This window comes from Patagioenas fasciata, chromosome 14 (assembly GCF_037038585.1).
Source record: "Patagioenas fasciata isolate bPatFas1 chromosome 14, bPatFas1.hap1, whole genome shotgun sequence".
NCBI lineage: Eukaryota > Metazoa > Chordata > Aves > Columbiformes > Columbidae > Patagioenas > Patagioenas fasciata.
The window spans coordinates 2,397,471-2,417,696 of NC_092533.1; the positions used below are offsets into that span (position 1 = coordinate 2,397,471).

Below are 20,226 nucleotides of genomic sequence, written 5' to 3' on the forward strand. Positions count from 1 at the left end.
CTTGGATGGAAACCCTGGCTGCTGAGATGATTTGTGGGAGTCTCTGTGTGCCAGCTGCCTTCCCTCCTTGGTTCCTCACCTGCTGGAGAGCACGTTTCCCCATGGAGGCTGGGAGAAGGATGGTCTCCAAGGAAATTTGCTCTGCCTTGTTGGCGTTGCCTGTGTCTCTGCAGACCATCTTCTGATGCCTGTCGGTGCATCCCTCCCCCAGGGCTTGTGGGGTTGCTGCACTTTTACCCATTTTCTATCTCTTTTTCCACAGCTGTGCTTGTTATCCTTGGCTTTCCTGGTCCAGAGCACCGTAATAACCTGTGCTGTAGTCCCCATCCTGCAAAATCAGCAGGGGCAAGATGGGCCAAGAAGGGTACAAGGAGCCTCAAAAACTGGAGACCCGCCAGCTGGCTTCCTCCGGGTCTATTGAGCATCTCTGAGCTCTGGATTTGACCTTTTCCCAGCACTGCTCTGTGCTTTTCCTCGCTGCAGCTTTATGGCGTGTAGCGCTACGGAAGAACCGTCAGCCCGCGACCCACAGGCTGGATTTCTGCAGACATGTGCTCTTGTATCTTGCTAACGCAAGCTGTGGGCCGTGCTTACAGCCGGCGCTGGGGTTGTTTGCTTTGGAGTAGGTTTTTAGCTATTCTACAACCACAGGCTTATGCTTAGGAAAACTGATGAACTAGTATTTGCTTGTGCCTTCTCTGAAACTGCGTGATGTGGCAACCAGGCTGGGTGGGATCCGTGGGACCGACCGCTCTGCCTTGCTCCTTTCTCACCTTCTCCTTGTTTTGTGCATAACAGAGGGTGCTCCAGGCACCTTGCAGCTTCTTTTCCTCCGTCCAACAAGAGAGAAATAGCAGCTTGTGAGTGCACGGGCACAGTGGTACCGATCACGGCAGGTGATGTGGGCTCGGTCAGGCTGGGGTGATGCTGGCGGCTCCAGGCTGGGCTGCAGGGAGAGGGTCCCCACTCCACCTCCTGCTTGCTGAGCAGCCACTGCAAGAGGCACTTTCAGTCAAGAAAAAGGAAATGGAGAACGCCTGGGCTGAAGTTCTGGCTGGGTTTGGTGGGTTCACATGGTGGAGGACAGATCTGGCCGCAGGCACAGCACAGGCACGTGCATACGGGAGAAAACAGCTCGCACCGTTTGTGCCGTGGAGGCTCCCAGTGCTCCCGGGAGCGCGAGATCCTCCGCTTGCCTTCAAAACCGAGAGGAGGGGAAAGCTTCCAATGACTCAAGCATTGTGTTGCTTAACAGCAATCAGATGTGCGGCGCTTGCGACTTGTTTTGCTCGCCCTTCGCCAGTCACAAGCTTTCCCGAGCTCTTCCCAGCAGGAGGAGCAGGGCCAGAGGCACCTCTCTGCCGTGGCACGACACGGGGCTTTGGCAGGGTAACGGGGATGCGGTGTCATCCTTTATTTTAGTGGACTGAGGGAAGAGCAGGAGGGCTTTGTGTGCCCAGGGAGGCAGTGGTGCTGCCCTGGGAGCCCGCAGTGCCCTGGGGAGGTGAGTCCCCCCTCGGCCGTGCTTGGGCTCGCTTTGTGGCTTCTGTTGATGTCACCACAGTCCCCACTTATTGCCGAGTCTGTGCTCATTTTCTTTGTCGTAAACCCTTGTGTTTCGATAAGAAGCTGCAAACAGGTTGGTTTTTTTTGTGCTTAGTGTCATCCTGGTTTCGAGTTGTTTTCATTTTGAAGAGAATATTTGAGAGCTTCTTCTGGTTTTCCTGTTGTCTTTGGGAGTGTTGAGGGAGGTTTTTATTTCATCTCAAAATGTGGGAAATATACCTGCTTCCTTCTGCCCTCTCTCCACCAGGTCTCAATAATTTTATCCTGGTGCATTTGAGATCCAAGAAGAGAAAATAAGGCAAATATTTCATGTGCAGGGGTGCAGAGGACTGTATTGACAAGAAGAGCTTAGCTTTAGCATTACAGCGCTTTAAACAAGTAGTGCCAAAGAACAAGAGCCATGGAAAGCAGGGAGCCAGGTGAGGCCACATCCCTGGGGGTGCTGGGACTCCCCGTGGTGCTGGGGCTCCTGATGGTGCAGGGAGGGCACGGCTGGTGTGTCCGGTTGCTTGGTGGTGCTCATCCTCTCGTGGGATGATGGGCTGGGGCTCTCTGCTTGCACAGTTTCCTCTTTGCATGGAATTCTTCAAATATTAATTGTGCCAGAGGAGAATGGCTGTTTAGACTTTGTGGGTGCTCGGGACACTCCCTGGGCAGGTTGTCTCCAATGCTTCCTGAAGCGCTGAATTATTTACACGGAGTGCAATTGCAACAGCTCCAATGGGAGAGGGCAAGACCCATATCAAGTACCCAGTGGACCAGGGAGCTCTTCAGGTGATGGGAAACAGAGCTCAGATCTGCACCCCAGAGAAAACAAGGGAGAGTTTGCATCTCCCTCCTCTTCCGTCCAAAGGAGAGAGTATCTGAGCAGTTGGATGGATTACGTGCTCTTTCTTCTTTTCTGCTCTGTGTAAAGTGCAAAACCAAATCCAAATGGTGTTTTCCAGCAAGACCAAGTACGGGAAATGCTGAGGATGCGGATCCTGCCTGGGCACTGGTATTAAGCATCATAGCAGCTGCAAGGAGGTTGTGCACGTGTGCTGAAGCACCAGTGCAGGCACCCAGCAAGAGCGAGAGCTGGTTATCGCAACTCTTTGCTGAATAGATGTACTAAGTACAGTTGCATCAGTCAGGAAATTATTGGTTGCATGCTGAGGATCCCATAAAATATCTCCCGAAGCCTGCGTAGCACAAAGCGTTCCCCAAACGTGACGCAAAACTTCATGGCCTTTTGCAGGCAAACATGGGTTGGTCCTGTGGGTCCAAGCCACCAAGTCACCAGCCATGGTGACAGCCAGCACTGGGGCTGTTTTCTTTGGAGCAGGTTTTTAGCTGCTCCTCAACCACCGGCTCATGCCTAGAAAGGATGTGAAGGTCCTTGAATGTGTCCAGAGGAGGGCAACAAAGCTGGAGAAAGGGCTGGGAGGAGCAGCTGAGGGCTCTGTGTTTGTCTAGTTTGGAGAAACTAGTTTCTGATGTAGTTTCTGTGGCATCATTTCATGGTGTAGTTTCATGGAGTAGTTTCTGTGACTACGTCACAAATGCTAGCTTGAGTTATTGAGCTTAAAATGTTCCTTTTTGGGGAGCTTATGAGTTCTAATGACCGAGGTCCATCAGGATGAAACTTAGTAGTTGGAGAAGTGCAGGTTCCATAAATCACCTCTGCTGAGCAGAATGACAGTGATGAGAAACCACTTTGGTGAGAAACGTCTTGAAAATAGTGGAGGTGACGCTGAGATCTTGTGCTTCTGGCCCTGCTTTGGATGTGCTTCCCTCGGTGCTGCAGCTCCCTGTGCCCCAGCTGATGGTGCCGTGTACTGATGTCTCAGGACACCACTGGTTTGGGGAATGGACTTTGTGTCGTGCAAGTTAATCACTGACTTTAACCACCCCTCTTGCATTTCGTTTTCTAGATGCAAATGCTGGACAAGTTTCCGATGGAAGGAGGGCAGAAGGACCCCAAGCAAAGGATCATCCCCTTTCTGCCAGGTAGGCAAGTGGGCTCCAGAAAACCCGTGCTGGTTGTGGCATGGCAGGAGGTTTTTCCCAATCTGTGTGTGAGCATACAGGTGCTTTAGCTCTTATCTCCTGAACCATCTGAGCAATAGCGAGTTCTTGGCCTGTGCTATGTCCACTAAGCCATCTGTATTTGTCAGCAATGTGCCCAGTGAGTGTTAAACTCCTCAGTCGTTCTCTGTCCCTCCAGAAGTATTAGTGGAGGACTTTGAGCAGCCCCCCTTGCACAGCTTCTGCCAGTGGCAACCCCCCCAGCACCCTGCTTGTTCTCAGAAGGGGCCAGGCCAGCACGGCACAGGGTGAGGATGGTGCGAGGCTCCCCAGGAACTGCCCATATGCTGCTTTTCCTGTCCCGTGCAACTCAAAGGGCCATCCAGAAAGAAGGAAATAACAATTGAATTCCACATGTTAAATCAAGATGATTGAAAGCTTTGGCTTCCTCCTTTGATGATAGGGACTTGTTGCCTAAAGCCAGGATTTCTGGGGCACGATGCGTGCCCTGCCAGCCCAGCGTGCGGCTGAGCGTGTGTGTGCTGCAAGGGTTTGCTTGTGGCCGCCCTTCGGTGCTGCTGCCGCGGGGAAAAACAGAACCCGAATGTGTCTTGCGAAAATACCCGGCTTGAGTGGACCTTGGGGGTGCTTCACGTACCCCTACCTAATGGCTTTGACCACACAGTTGTCTTTATGCCTACCCTCAAGTAGCTGATGGGCATTTTTAGAAATGTCATAGTACCACAATCACTTCCAGTGACTGTCACGTCCGTTCAGTGCAGCTCTTTGTGCTGTGCTCTGCTTCCTGGCTTTTCTAGAAATATAAAGGCGCCTACTGGGCTTTGCTTTTCACTGACTGGTGTGAAGAAAATCATTTACACCCTTTCTGAGCAAAAATCTTGTCTGGGTTTCCCGTGGAGGGATTTCTAACGCTGAACTTGTCCTCACGCTGTAACATCAGCAAAAGCAAAGCACACCTGACGTTAATACAGCAGAAAAGCCTTTGCTGTTCAAGTGCTCCTGCCAGCAAGGAGTGGGGAGAAAAAGCAGAAGCCAAACTGGCGAAGGGCATAACTTGGAAAAATTGGACATACGGTTTGGCCGTGCTGCACTTGCAGAAAATTCCCACCAAAATGCTGCTATTTTTGGAAGGAGCAGTCGTGCTCGGGCAGCCTGGTCGGAGCATTGCTTCTTGCAGCACACTCGTCCATATTCATTTCTTCTTCTTGGTGTTGAAATAGTTTCCTTTCGCTGAGAGGCATGTCACTGGGATTTCCGCTGGAGGAAAAAGGGGCTTGGAGCTGCTGGAAAAAGAAGCCTGGCTCTTATGGAAGGAAGCAGTTTTGGGGAGTTCGGATGACCATCCTCTAGGGGAGCTGTGCATTGGTGCGTGTCCTCTGCAGAGAGGTTTGCCCTTTTGAGGCAGGATTAAATAATACCATTTTCAGTCACATGTTTGCTTGGAAAACTGCTAGTCTGTGCTTCTTCCAGACACTTTTCTTGACATTTCATTTCTGCAGTGGCTTGCGATAGCTAAAGAGAAACTATTAATACCTAACAACTGGCACCTGCAGCTTTACCACTTGTACTTTCAGGTGCCAGCACAGGAGAAGGGGTGTTGTGGTGAGAAGATCCCAGCATGGGATGGTGTCCTACCTCCGAGCAGGAGATAGGCACTGGAAGGACAGATAATCTTGCATCTGCCTGTCCTCACGGGGCAGCCTCAGGAGTCCTTTTGCTTCAGGAAGGCTGTGTTGTTAAGAAGTGGGAATCATGTTGCCTTTGCTGCTCATCACCGAGCGGTCAGGAGCTGGTGGCTTGTCACCCCGGTGACATGGCTCGCAAGCTGTGTCTGCTTCCGAAAGAGGACTTCACCTGGGGGTGAGGGAAGGCTCTTTTAGTAGTTGTCGGCTGTGCTTGAGGATGTGCAAAGCAGTATGGTTCCCTTTTGGAGCATTCTTGGCTTTCCCAGTTTGGGAATGGCGATGGGTTTTGTTACTTGGAGCTGAAGCCGAACTTTGTCTGCCTGGGAGTGCCATCCAGGTGAGCTCAGGGCAAACACCCTGGGTCTCTTACGCTGCAAAACATGGCTCTGGTATGCTTAGGTCTTTGTGTTCAGCTTCTGAGAGTGCTGTAGTTTGCTCCCAGTCCCGTTTTGAACAACATTTTTAGCATCTGAATTTCATTACCAGTGGAGATTTGGCTCCAGTACTGAAAGTACGCTGCTTTCTGGGAAGCCCTTTGTAATGTAACATTAGACACTGTGGCCACTGCAATTCTCAAAAACGTCCCCTGTGACCCCGTACCTCCTGCAGCTCTGGCGTTCTTAGCAAACCCCTAAGTGTCCCAAACTCGGAGTCACCACCGCGACCTGAGAAGGTGCCATCTGGGTTTGTCTGTCAGGCTGGTTTCCTGGAATGGGAAGAGAGTTCCATGGTTACTCTGTAGTTACAACATCCAGCCCACAAGAACTCTGTTTGCCTTGTGTTGATTCGCTTTGTTAATGTTTGCTTCAAGGATCTGACTTCTTGGAAATTTCTAGAGACTTTTGATCTTTTGAAGTAGCTTTTTGATGGTACCAGAAAATACTCTCGTAAGTGCAAGTCCTCCAGCCCGCTCAGCTCTTCTAAGTGGAGTCATAAAGCTGGGTCCTCTGAAGCAGAGCAGAGCAATTGCACTTGATGTTTGGGGCCAGGGGTTGTCCCTGCCCAGGTGTTGGCACTTCCCTCATCCCATAGCACAGCTTGGTGGGGTCCGATTTGGCCTGACGGGACATCGCGGGACATCGCGGTGCTGCTGCGCCGTGCCTGAAAAGCCTCTGAAGTGGACTCTTGGCTACTTCTGCTGGCCTTGAGCCGCCGGCACAACCCGCCTGGCTTTGTGTGGCGCTGAGGACGGCCCCTGGGACAGCTCTGGTGGCACCCAGCCCGTGCACGGCACCGATTGCCATCCCAGGAGCAGCTGTGAGAGAGGAGACCCGTCACAGCCCGGCCCCGGGGACATGGTGCTGGGGAGCTCCGTCCTCGCCTGCAGGAGTTCACACCAAGGGTTACGTGCGTGTTGGCAGGGAGATGATGGTGTGGAGACCCCAGGAAAGAATGAACTAAGAAAACAAATGAGCTCAGCTGGGCCTGCCGCCTAAGGGCTGTGCCAGATCTTTCAGGAAACAGCTTTTATAAGGAGAGCGGAGCCTTCCAAACTCCGTACAGCCCGAGCGGCCTGGAGCAGATCCTGGCCAGTCTGCTTCGCTGGAACGTGAGCCTCAGCAAGGAGGGGTTGCCTGAGGCTGAGATAACTTTGGCCGTAAAATTGCTTTTTAGGAAGCTTTAGCTACAGACAATAGTGAACTCCCAAGAAGGGAGGAGGAGAACGGGGTTCGGTGAGATCGTTTCCAAAAGCAGAGTGATGCCTGCCTCCTCTCCACACCCTTCCCAGCCGGCTGACCTGCTCGGCATGAGCAGCAGTGCTGCCCACAAGCTTTGGGGCTTTTCTCCCAGAACAGCTGCCGATAGCTCCCCACAAAGACCCCTTGAAGCAAGTGGACCACTTACCCCTTTCAGCCACAGCACCTGGCTTTCCCCAGTCCCACTGTGTCTTCATCAGAGCTGGAGATGGGGCAAGAGTCCTAATTACTCTTTTCTGCTCTGGTAAGATGCCCTAAGAGGCATCTCTGCTGCAGCACTGGTGGGTGAGCGCTCCCATGCTGGCTGGCAGCCCATCATCAGTAGGGTTGCCTTGTCTGTTGGGTTCCTGCTAACCTTGCTGACATGCAGACACTATTACCCCAGGCAGAGTGCTGCACTGAAGCAGATGCTCTGCTTCTGACCTTTGAGCTGTCTTTAAACAAACTGCCTTTTGTTTTGCTCCATAACACGGCTCTGTAGGCCAGAGAAGCAGAGGCCTTGGGAACATTTTGCTCCTGCCCCAGCAGGATCTCAAACTGTGAGAGTGGAAGGGGCTGTCTCGATAGGGGCACTGTTTAATTTGGCTTCATTTCACAACATATGGGACTCCACGCTTGCACCATACCCAGGGCAGCCCCAGAGGCCCTTTGCTGGTCCCTCTCCTTTTCACCCGGGTTTGCCCACAGCACAGGGCTTTGCCAAACAGATGCGAAGTTCCGAGCTCCTGGAAACGTCTCCTACGCCTGCTTCCCCATCCTAGGAATAGCCCACGTAGCTGGCTGCTCTGTGGGCTGGGATTAATTATGTGTACATTTGGGGCTGCCTTTTTCTGAAGTGAGTTTGGAACCCGTGCCAGGGAAAATCTGGATGTGATTTGAAAGGTGCAGAGAAGTGAATTCTTTCCGTGGCTGTGGAGCTGGAGGAGAGTGGGGGAAAGTCCTTCAGGGTAAAGCAAGAGGCACAGACGGTTTTCCACTCTTGAAATATCTGGCTTGGTTCATGGCTGTGCTTAGCAGGGTGATTTTTTTCAGGTTCTCTGCCCCTCCAACGTGCTGGGTATGCAGTAACAGCTTTTGGCTGTCGAGGTGACTCTGCCTTGGTTTTTTCAGCTCGTTACTCCCCAGTATAAGTTCAGCTCTGCCTGGAGAATTCCCACAGGAGGGAATAATTTGCAGAACCCTACCTGTTTGTTTGGAGAGACAAACCCCTCCCGTGGCCTGCCTGCTCTATCTCAGACTGCCAGAGACCCTGATTGCTTATCAGCCCTTTCCCCAAGCTCTCCCCGACGCTTTGCAGACCTTGCTGAATGGCTGAGGCAGCGGGGGCCGTGTCGCCTTGCAGCCCCCGCTCTGGAGCTGCTGCTGCACCCTGTGCTCTCAGTTGATCAGACAAAGCAAAGCAGCCTTGACAAAGGAGGGGTTCTTCCAGTCCAGGGAGAGCAGAAGCTTTCTGGCGCCACGGGAAAGTGGACAGACAGAGCATCTTCAGTGCAGCTTCCAGAGACACTTCATTTGCCTTGATTTTTAAAGAGTTGCTTGTATTTTGGCTCTCTCAATTTTCTTCCCTCTAAAGGACGGGTTGTGTTGGTCAAACTTCTCCAGTCAAAATGCTGGTGAAGAAGAATAATGCTGCCAGGTTGTGCTGAAAGAGCAGATGCTTGCAGAGCTCCTAACTTCTGCTGAGAAAGATGGGGGACAAATGTACAGCAAGCAAAGCACGTGCAATGCTTTGGGGCATCTCCAGTTAAGTTCATGTAGTGTATAATAAATATATTAACTGGAATAAAGTGTTGTGTGTTGTACTGAAGAAAGAGCGCTTTCTAAATTGTAACTGGTACACAGAGTGTGCTCAGAGCCGTTGTCCTCCTTGGAGGCACCGCTCGTTCCCTGGAGGTATTAAGAGGTTCAAGCACCACATCCTGGAGTCTGGGCACTTCTTGCACAGGGAGACTTGCCAGGGCAGCCACTCCATAGTGGTGCCTTATCTCTGTCTTCTTTTTCCAAAATCAACTTGCTTGACATATTCCCAGGTGACAAACATTCAGCCTACTCATAGCTGTGTGTGTATGTGTATAAAGGACGGTGTATTTTGCTGCTCTTAGTTGTGCAGTGACTTTTCTTGCGCTAGCAGGGAGGGAGACTCACTGCTCTGTTTGCTCATGCATAACCGTATGTATGTAAAGAAGAAAATCTAATAATTTCTGAGTGCTTGAGTGTATGAGAAGCTGGTAAAGCGGAGCCTGCAGCAGTGCTGACCTTACCAGATGATGGAAAACCCCACTAAACAGTGAGATGTGCAGAATTGCTTTCCTTCACATGTTTTCCCCTTCATATTCCCCATGCTGACAGTGAGGCTGAGGGCAGGAGCGCTGCTACGAGGATGTTAGGAGTAAGGTGAGTCTCTCCAAATGATATTCCTAAACAAAAAGTAGAGGTGGTAGTTATTTTTCTCATATTGGAGCAAATTTTGCTGAGTTTGCAGGCGTGAAGGATCCAAACTGCACCGAGGCTGTCCTTGCTCTGGATGGATACCACAAGGGCAGTGAGATTGCTGCCCCTTTGCTGTCGCTATGCATCCCTCATGGTGCAGATTGACTGACTGAGCAGTCCAGCCAGCTGGGAGACTTCAGTGTGGAAAACCAAACCCCAGAGACCTTCCCCTCTTTTCTGCTGGCATCTTCCTGTGCAGATGTTTCTCCTCATTGCTGTGCACATCTTGCCTTTGCCCAGAGCCAGCTTACACTGTGCCAAAGCTGCGCCAGCGACCGAGCCCTTCTCTGCACAGTACCTGTGTGTCAGGCTGCTCCTTGGGAGGGACCAGGACAGCAGTTACCCACTGCAGTCATCAGACTTAACTTCCCTCTTGCTTTGGCCCATCCGTCCGTTTCTTTGCCATGTCTTTCCATTAGGAGCTAATCCTGAGCCGCCTTCTCCTCTTCAGCATGAAGGAGCATCTGCAGCGGCCAGGAGGAGGAGAGTCCACCTGGAGAATTAGCAGGGCAGTAACCCAGTCCCAGGCTAAGAGTTGTTATGAGCTCCTGGAGGCAGCCAAAAAAGCGTAAAGCAGATAACGCTTAGAACAAGGTGTAGGTGACGGGCACCATTGCCTGCCCTGCATCCCCTGAGCTACAGCAGCAAGGGATGCAGGTGTGACATGAATAACGTCATGTGTGTCTCTTGCATTAGATGGTCTTTAGCCACGTGAAAAGCCCCAGTGGGCAGCTCTGTTATTCCCATTTTGCAGATGTGGTCTAAGGAAAATGTGCCCAGGAAAATGTTGCATCTCATTGACCCAGCAAGTTGCCCATCTTTCCCTTCCAGAGGGAAGTGGTTTCCTGCTCTCTCTTGCCTTTCAAGTCAAGGATTCATATAGCCCTACCTGGCAGCACTGAAAGGTGCGCAATGATGTTAATTAGGCATTTTGATTTTAAAATATGGCTTTTTGTTAGAAAATAAACTTCCTTGTTGAAAAATACTGGATCTAGAGCAAATCAAGGGAGGAGCTGGATTTCCTGCTGTTCATATGCTCTGTGCCTGAGCTAATTTAAGATCATGTCAATTGCTGTGATGTAGTTATTCCCCAAAACTATATTATTTTTATTATTCACTAGCATCTGTTTGTTAAACATTTAAATATTCCCACACCCAGAGCTGATTATTTCAGACATTTGTCATGTACCCGCCCATTAGTGATTTCATTTTGACAGACATAAAACCAAAACATCTATTCCTTACAATTGCCATCAAAACTATTGTGATCCGTTAATCTTTTTAGAAATCATCATTCAAGTAGAGCCCTGTGCAGCAAATATGCTGTGATTGCTGATGAGAAGGGAAAACTGTTGATCATTTGCTCGTCTGATGGAAAATAATTGCCGTTGGCAAGGAAAGGAGCTCTGACCTGGTTGTTGCTCCCAGTCTTTCCCGACAACTTCTGTGTTCCCAGGCTATTCACCCTCAACATCTAAAAGACAGATTGAATAGAGGGGTGTTTTATTTTTTCACTGTATAGTAGAGACTGCCAGGCTTGGCTCTGGCAGGCTGCGAGAAGGAATGCGTTTCAGAGCAGAGCATTTCCCACCATGAATGTCTCAGCCCCTCGCTGTCAGCAGGATGTAAATGAGAAGCAATCCTTCTGGTATGAGCTGGCCTGACCCTTTGCATTTCACTGGAGGGCAAGTACAGAGCTCGTACTGAGTGTGATTGCTGTGCTCCCTTGGACAGTCCAGTTTCGAAGGCATTCTGCATTAACTGAGCCTAGCAGGAGGTTTGGCTCCTCCATAAAGTTCTGATTCGTGTTCCTTGCAAGCTGAAGTTGGCTTGGCTCAGTTCATCTCCACTTAAAAGATGCGTTGGCAGGCTGTGCAAGTCATGTGTGTTCCAGATCCTGGAAGAAAGGATCAGGGAGAAGCAGGAGGGTGACCCAGCCCTGGTTTTGAAATTGTGATAAGCATGTGGCCATTTTAACACGTCCTGTTCTCGGGTAGCTTGGGAGCATCCAGCCCCTGGTTCCAGCAGTGCTGCTGTGGGGCTGCAGCTGGCGATGGTGCAGCCAAGGGCTCTGTGACTCTCCAGAGGGCTTTTCCCTGTTCTCCTGTTGCTTGCAAGAGGGTCTGTTGGTATTCGGTTGTGTGGCGAGTTTGGCTTCTGGATTGCCTCATGGTAACCCCTTTGGTGCGTGAAGGGATTGCATGGACAGAGACATCAGTTGCTCTCCCTGGGTTTGGTGGTGGGATTGGAAACCCAAGGAGGGACAGAAAGAGATGAGACTTTCCTGTGGTATGGAAGATGTCAGGAGGAACTTGAGGCAACTTCATTACCACCCATCCTACCCCCAAAAAACAATTTTCCAGGTGATTGTATTGCAAAGCAGTGCCAGTTCCTGGTGCTTTGGGAAGTATGGGTGGGAGATCCTTCCATGTACCAGTCCTTTTGATCACCAAGTCTCTATGTGTGTCTGTTCCACTGTCTGCAAATGGCTCTTGTGTCATTAAATGCCAGAGAAGCTGTTCTCTGTGAAAGCAGCTTGAAGCATTTAGGACTCATTAGTCTTCAAAGGACAGAGGCCTGTGCCACAAGCCGGAGGGGAGGAAATGGAGTGGCAGGAGGATCCGGTTAATGGAGAACACAAATAAACCCCAGACAGGAAGGAAAACCCTATAGGTCTGACTCAGGGCTGCAGTCCCGACACTGCGGCTTCCAGGACCTGTTGGACACGAGAGCCGCACAGAGAGAAACCCTTTGGCTGGGCTTCTGCCTGCACCAGACCCGGGTACCCTGAGCAGCCTGTGGCCAGCAACAAGGGTCCGTTCTGCATCCGCGGTCACAGGGATGTCTGCTTCTCTGCTTCTCTGGTGAGTGCTGGTGTTTGCCCAGGACCTGCACAGCCAGGACTTGCATGCCAGCAGCCTGTAAGGGATCAGGCATGTGTTTGGATAGCACCTGTTCTTCTGTTGTTATCACATTGGTGAGAGAAGATGGGGATGCAGCTTGCTGATAATTGTTTCCTCTTCTCTTTCCTTGAATATGCTTGCCGCTTTAAACGTGCTTTATTCCAATAAGATATTTGATCTATGGGAAGGAACGGGCTTTTGACAAGAAGAGGATGCACAGGGAATAGATCCTGACAGATTCAAAAGAGAGCATTCCTGGGCGTTGTGCTGACCTGCTCTTCTCTCTCCACCTCTCCTGTCTTAGGGAAGATCCTCTTCCGCCGGAGTCACATTCGTGATGTTGCGGTCAAGCGCCTGATACCCATTGATGAATACTGCAAGGTAAGGGGAGCTTTCTAGTGTCAATCAGCGATGAAGCCACCTTGGTCACGCTCGATCCTGTTTGACTGGTGATATATAACAGTGTGCCAAGCAGTGCTGGGACGATGGGGAGTATGGGCCATCCCTCACTATCAAATCCTTTCTGTGATGAAAACACACCCACTGATTTGCTTTTCACTGTGTGTGATTGATGCTGAGGGCTTGGGGTCCTGGGTTTGCAGGGTGGCCCCGCTCCACACCAGCCTGCACCTGCTGCTCTGCTTTCCCTTCCTCTTCTCCTTGCTCAAGCTGCAAACCAGAACCAGCTTTCCCGATGGGCTGGAAAGGACCTGGCTGCTTGGCTGTGTCCTCACTGGTGGGTGGTTTGGGCTGAAGTTGTTGTGTGCAGGACTAGTCCTGAAGGACTCGGTTCCCCAGGGAGCTTTTCCTTTCCCGTCTATTAGGAGCGGACCTGCTGTTCTATGTAGAAGACAGCACTTTCTGGGAAGCAAATTGTGATGTTAGGGCATTCTTTAGGGGGTGGGAAACAGAATACTGAAGTCCACAAAAAATTATTTTCGCAAAAGCCAAGTATGCTGCATCTCTTCATGTCAAAGAAGCACACTAGTGCTTGCAGCAGCCATGAAATGGTCTGGAGGTAGGACTGGTACCTCCAAAATCCAGTCTGAGTGCTGTTGAAAACATCTATAAAGACTGCAAAACTCAAGGCAGAAGATGAAGAAATGGTGAAATGTCCATCACATTCCTTAGGTGTGAGAGGTGTAGCGGTGACTGTGTCGTGGGACTTTGCATGGTGGCAGAGTCTGTGGGTTTTGGGACTCAGCCAGGCCTATGGAAGGGATGTCGTGGCTGCAATAACAAGCAAAAGCATAAAGGTGAATTAGTAAATGCATCTTGACAGCTCTGCAGTGGGGCTGTGAGTGAAAACCACTGTGGGCCATGGCACCAGATGAGAGCAGAGTGATGGAGATGTAGTGCAAGGTGTGTGGACCTGTGTGCTGCAAAGAGTGTGCAGGAGGCTGATGGTGCAAGTAACAGCTTGAATTCAGCCAGGTGTGATCCGGCCCTGTCTTCTGAGTCACTGAAATATGCCAGCTACATACAGACACACACGACCATAAATTTGCATTTTTGGGAAGAAAAAGTCCCGAAGTGATAAAATGCTGCAGCTGTCTCTTTCAGAATGAGGCCATTAGTGGCATAAAATATAACAAATCCATTTGATTTTACAACTGGAACATAATGGCTGATGTTATATGACCCACTTAGAGAGCCTCTATCTCCTCCCCCTGCTAATGCATTACCGAGTAATAACCCACACGCTGTGCCTGGCCTTCCAGTTGCTGCTGCTTAACTGTAAAGCTGCTGAGCTGGAGGTCGGTGTGGGACCAAAGGCTGCAGAGACATAGAATGAGCAAGGAGTCAGCAGGAGCACAGAGATGTCCCTCCTGGGCACGCCATACTGCAGATCACAGCTGCAGGGTCCCAGCAGACTCTTACTGATGTGTCTGTCATTGGAGGTGGACGTTGCGTGTACTTGGAGAGTGGTGGTGCAGGACAGAAATACAGAATATCTCCTCCAGCTTGGCCCTGCTGAGTGAGATTTGAGGGCTGGGTGAATATGTTGTGAAGAGGTTTCTCCTGGGTAAGGAAGTTTTCGCTTGCTTGCCATCTCCTGTGGGAGAAGTAGGATGTCTTCATCCTCGGGGAGGTGGGTGAGATGTGGGGTGGAAGTGGGCTAGAGGAGCAAGGCGGGGAGCCACTGCTTTCACAAGGCAGTGCTCTCGCTGAAGGGCTCTGTTCCATGTCCCACCATACTGAAAAATGTGGTAATTTAAGGTAAGGTGCAAGAAAAGCAGCAAAAGAATCAGAGCAACTGGTAAGAGCAACCAGTCACCAAATGAGACTTCAGACGACCGTAGGAATGACAAGGAGGGGGAGTGTAGGCCTTAAATTTCTTCTCATTTCTCCAGTTTATTCTCTTTGTGTCCTATATCTGTTGGTCTCTCCCCTGGTGTGGGAACCGCCTTCCTCTTGTCTAAGGGATTTTGAGGAGGTGTTAGTTGGAGGGTTGATGAAGTTGAGGTGCTGTGATGCTCTACCTGAACGAGACTGGATGGACCACTAAAAACATTGCTGCTAGAGAATAATCCTTTCTCGCTCCCTGGGAAGTTGATTTCAATGCAATAAAGCTTGTCTGTCCCTAGTAAAGGACCTTTCTCCTCAGGCTTGCAGGCAGCAGGGCGGGTAAGGTGACGTGCTGTGGCTCCGGCACCATGGGCTGAAGCCACGTTCTGAAGGACCTCCCCAGTTCACTCCTTTGGGTGGCAGAGCCAGAGGTGGGACAGACAGTCACACTGTTTGTGGCACTGTTTTTGATTTGGTGGCCGTAGCTGCTGTAGACCATGGCCAACTAGACTGCAGGGTGGCCTGTTCGACTCTTCCACCGCCATGCCAGCCGAACCAGCTCTAGGTGGGTTTCCTTCACGGTGTCCTGAGAAATGAGCTGTGGGTCTTGCCTTTCATCCTTCCAGCATGGGGTGTGTTCTGGGATCATCCCCTGCTATCGGAGGACACGGAGCCTTCTCCAGGCCACAAAATCAGAGTGGTTTTGGCATGGGAGAAATGGTGTAGATCATGGGATGCTTGGGACTGGGGAGTGGTACCCACATGGGAATGGCATCCACGCAAAACTTGGTCTTTGAACAGCCGTTCTCTGGACCCAAAAGCTATGGAGTGAGTAGTTTTCTCTCTGCTGTCTCTCACATGATCTCGATCGCAGCTGGGCTGTGATTAGTGGTCTGACTGTCTGCTGTGCTGGCAGCGAGTGACTGTGCTGAGCGGCTGGAAGGGCTTTTGGGGACCAGCAATTAGGTCAGGATGGAGCCACATCTGATCTGTGTGGTAACCCCGGGGCTTTGCAGATGTGGCTTTGTCTCCAACACAGCAGTGAGCGGAGGTTTGGTTTGCCCACACTGCTGTCACGAGACTGCTGTGACAGCAAATGGAGAAGAGGGGGAATGATATAGAAAATGGGTTAAACCTCTGCTCCAGATCGAGCTGCAGCATTGCTCCCTGATTTCACATCATCCTTTTATCAATTGCATGGGTTGTTTTTTTCACTTTTTGCAGTCACCATGATCTGTGACTCCATCCCCCGAGCAGAGGGCAGGGCAGGGCTCTCAGCGGGGCAGCTGCCATCGCGCCTTCCCTGCCCAGCGCTCGCTGCAGCCCACGCTGGAGAGGACCTACGAGAGCTCTGGCCCACGGCAAATATTGCTGTCCCAGACTCTGCCCCCAGCTCCCAGACGTGCTCGCTCTCACCCTGCAAACCCACCGCTGAAGCCTGTCTTTTTGCAACAGGGGAGGGAGAAAAGCAGAGGCAGCTTCTAGCCGCTGCCATTTGACAGCGCGCGTGGCAGCCTTCCAGCCCTTGCCCGGACAAGCTGGTGTGTCCATGCTTTTGCCTCCTGTTACTTCTCTCCCTGCCTCTTCCCAAGCTGCCGTTTCCCAGCGGAGCATTTTGGGGTTGTGCTGGTCAGGACTGATGGCACTGAGAGTCTGCCACGTGTAAACTGCCCAGCCTTTCCTGAGAACGATGGTTCTGTGCCCACAGCAGGGCTGGGAGACTGAGCCCTGCCGAGGCTGGATGCTGGGACGGATGTCCCTGTGGCTCTTGTCCTGCGAGGGCACATCTGTCCAAAAGGCTGGAGTTAGGCTAAGCAGGGCCTGGGCAGTCTCTGCTTATTCTCCTTTAGTCTTCAGCTGCAGCTGGGGCGGTGCGGTGGGCGTAACTGGGGGCTGTCTGGATCTCGCTCCACCCCGGTGTGTGTTTGCAGTAGCTGTCCCCAGTCTGGCTCTGCACTCCTGTGTGCTGGGCACCACCTGCGTGCTGAGCTTGATGCCACGGCATGGTCCCCTGCACTCTGAGGGCCTGTCCTCACTCGGCTCCTTGCACAGTCCTGCTGCTTCCCATCCCCAGTGTCTCTTGTTTCATCCACAGGCTCTGATCCAGCTGCCTCCCTACATCTCCCAGTGCGAGGAGGTCCTCCAGTTCTTTGAGACACGACCGGACGACTTGACACCCCCCAAAGAGTAAGTTGGTTGAGTGGCTGCCACCACCAGAGTGGTGATGAAACACCAACTGCCTTGGACTTGCTGGTATCCGTAGGAGTCTGACATTCATCAGTGGTTCCCCCGTGAGTCACAGGTCTGGGACTGGGAGGTTTTCTTGGGGAGGGAGTGGGGGCTGCGCAGTGTGAGGTGGGCACTTCTGCCCACTCGGACGACTCCTGGTGTAGCGGAAAAGTAGAAACAATTCTCAGGGACCCCATGAAATGTTGGTCTCATCCCGAGCCACTTTCTACTCACAAATGCTGATTTCAGAAACGTGGTCAGTCTGAAAAGCCTCATTCACATGGTTCCTAGCACCTCTGCCTCTTTCGAAAGGCTCTTTCCCGGAGCTGTGTCCATGAGCCCCATCCATAACAACGTTCCAGAGTCTTTCCATGCAAAACAAGGAACGTTTGCAAGGAATCTCGCGTGCCTTACGCAACTTGATGTGGTTATAAGTCTTGTGACTATGAGCTACTTTGGCCAGGAGCCACCCATCTCATACTAATCACAAGCAGCATAAATCTGAGCAGCCGCCTCCATCTCCTGCTATGCTGCTCTCTCTTTTTATGCTGCATGTGACATGATGTGCGGCTCTGCCGAAGGTTGAGCAACGGAGGAGGCTTGATTAATTGCAAGAGGAAAGGCAGTAAACTGATTTGACATAATTCTGTGTTGGAAGGGTGTGGAGGCTGATAAAGAGATTTTATTTTTCTGCTCTGAGCAGCAACACTGAGCCTTTCGGGTCTCCAGCGAAGTGTTGTGCTTCTGAGGACTTATCTTCTCCTTAGGTTTCCATTGTTTTTTCATTCCGTCTCTTAACTCCCCCTTCCCCCCATCCCTGCTTTCCACTGTGGGCTCCCGTCTCTATTTGCTTGTCCTGTTATCATTCCTCCTGCCACTTGCAGTCACTCGATGAGATTGGTCTGTGAGCCCTGGAGCCCATTAACTAATTGCTTGCTGTCAGCTGGTGCTCTCATCCATCCTACCCAGCTATTGCTCACCACTTAACCTGCTGCCCCGGCGGTCATCCCTCAGCAAAGGCAGCTGCGCAGGGGCAAGCGAGGGAGACAAGAGGAAGATGAGCTTGCAAGGACATTGGGTGGGGGTTTGTCATGGGATGGACAGCCCCTGGGGCTGGTTTGGGATGTGGAGGCCTGCCTGTGCAGGAGTTTTGGAGCCCTGCATGAGAGAGTGGTGAGCTGCATTGCAAAGGGAGCTGCTGCTTGAACCTGCCTGTAGCCGAGGTACCATAATACATGGTGGATTGAAGGGCAGTTTCAGGCTCATACCCAGTTTCCTCACCTTTAATTTGTCTTCTAGACTGAGCCAGAAATCAGGTGAGGTGGGGGCTGTGGGTAGAACAAGGAGCACATTCAGATGTGGAGACCTTTGGGTGCTGAGCGTCAGCCCCAGGGCAGTGCAGCTCTGTGGTGTTTGAAGCTGTAGCTCCTGGCTGGCTGGCCAAGCCATGGTTGGTGCCATGTCGCTTCTTGTCCCTCTGGTTTGGGTCCAGGAGGGAAGGGGAGCGGAGATACCAGCATGAGGTCCAATCCCAAGCATGTGCTTGTGTTGTGGGTCCATCCTCGGGTACCTCCCGCAGGGTCCTGTGGGGCTGCTGAGCAGCTCCCGGGTGCAAAATTGCCCTCGCTGCAAAATTGCTGTGTGTTTGTGAGTGTGGCGATGGCAGTGCCGGGTAGGAGAGCGGGTGGTGCATCACTGAACCCAGCACCGGGTCACGCTCCCTCCTGCTGCCTGCACACAGCACACAGAACAGCTCAGGAGGTAACTCTTGTCCATTTGCCTCCAGCAGCAAAATGCTACAGCATCTCAAGGACACCTCTGTTGTGTTTCCTATCTCAGCCTGAATGCCAGAGGGGTATTTATTAGCCACAATTCAAAATGCTAATTAATAAAAGTCCTTGACTTTCTCCTCCGGAGAGATTGGTGGGAGCCCTTTCCCGAGCCCCGAGTGCTGGCAGGATGCCCGCTTACCAATAACGAGATGAAGCTGTGATAGACGGCTGGGCTGGATGAGACGTGATGGCGTGTCTGGGGTTTGGCTGGATGTCATCATTCATCCGGCAGATAAATACTTTTCTCCCAGAATTTGAAAGGGAGCCAGGCTATGAACAGAGGGGAAGAAAGAGAAGAAAAGCAGCTCTTTATGCCTGGTGGCTGACAGGAGGGAATGAGGGATGGAGAAAGGACTGGTCAGCGTGCTTGGTGCCAAGCCAAGCTGTGGTTGTGACCCTTCCAACTCCCCATATCTCACCTTGACTTCCCCTGCTGGCACTTGGGCTGGTGGCAGAAAAGGGCCGTGCCTTTGGGTGCTGCTGGATGCACCCTCTGCTTGGTTTTTTCTGGGGCACAGGTAGACGGTCCACCTAACTCGCATCATGCCAGAATGTGAAACCACTTTCAGGATCCAGTTGACTGTGGTCTGTGGAGTTCTGAGTTCAGTTGCAAAGGATGAATTTAGTCCTTGGATCTGACAGTGTTTGGGAATGGGAAGAGGAGGTTGGACAGCCCATGCTGTCTGCTTTCCCCAGTGCTGGAGCTCTCCCTGGGCCAGGGCTTTCCTTCTGCGTCCCACACTGCAGCTCCCTCCAGTGCCCCTTTGCCAGTGCTGGGACCACCAGCAAAAACAGGTCGCTGGAGCTACCAGGGCTGCAACCTGAGTTCTCCAGCCCTTCCCCGTCTCTCGCAAGCTCTTTGAGCCCCAACCGTGCGCAAACACGGACAAGGACTGAACAGAGAGGGAAAGAGTCAAATGCTGACTTTGTGCATCCTTTTTCCCCCATCGCTTCCAGTTGGGTGGTAGATCACAGCTGAAAGCAGAGCTGAGACACGAGTCTGCCGCCATGGGGGGGTGGAAGAGGGAGGTGAAACCCTTTCTCCATCCCTTCCGCACACACCCACCAACTTTCCAGCGCCCTCCTGCCTGGAGGGACCACTTCAAACAGGAGAGCGCGTTGAGGCTGTGCTGTTTCCACTGGCAGTGATGATCAGTGGCTTCTGTGATGTGGGTCCCTGTCCAGCAGGCTCTGGACTGGGATAACGCAATTGCTCCCACCTCGAGGGGCTGCCTGGTGGTGGGTCGGAGTGGGGCTGTAATCCGAACAGATTGGTTACTTTTGGGAAGCGGTGACTCCGCAGAGCAGTGGCGAGGGGTGGAGGGAGAAGAAAAATGGTTATAGAAAGAGAAATCTTCCGGAAAGTTAGCAATCTGTGCGGATGTGGGATTTTTCTCCCCGGTGTTGGATGGAAGCCCTGTGAAGACTCTAATTTCAAAGGAGAGGAATCATCGAATTCCTGCTCCCCATGTATCTCAGCAGATCTGACCAGCAGTGGGATGCTCGG

The 20,226-nt window shown here is 51.8% G+C and overlaps 1 protein-coding gene across 4 annotated transcripts in view; it reads left to right on the forward strand.

Moving 5' to 3' along the window:
- SH3PXD2B (SH3 and PX domains 2B) overlaps positions 1-20,226 on the forward strand; it is a 68,198-nt gene that overhangs the window by 26,605 nt on the left and 21,367 nt on the right. For all 4 annotated transcript variants that reach the window (XM_071814622.1, XM_071814623.1, XM_065848770.2 and 1 more), the window contains exons 3-5: positions 3,480-3,555; positions 12,674-12,750; positions 16,754-16,845. In XM_071814622.1, the coding sequence (XP_071670723.1) occupies positions 3,480-3,555; positions 12,674-12,750; positions 16,754-16,845 (245 nt within the window). The remainder of the gene's footprint in view (positions 1-3,479; positions 3,556-12,673; positions 12,751-16,753; positions 16,846-20,226) is intronic.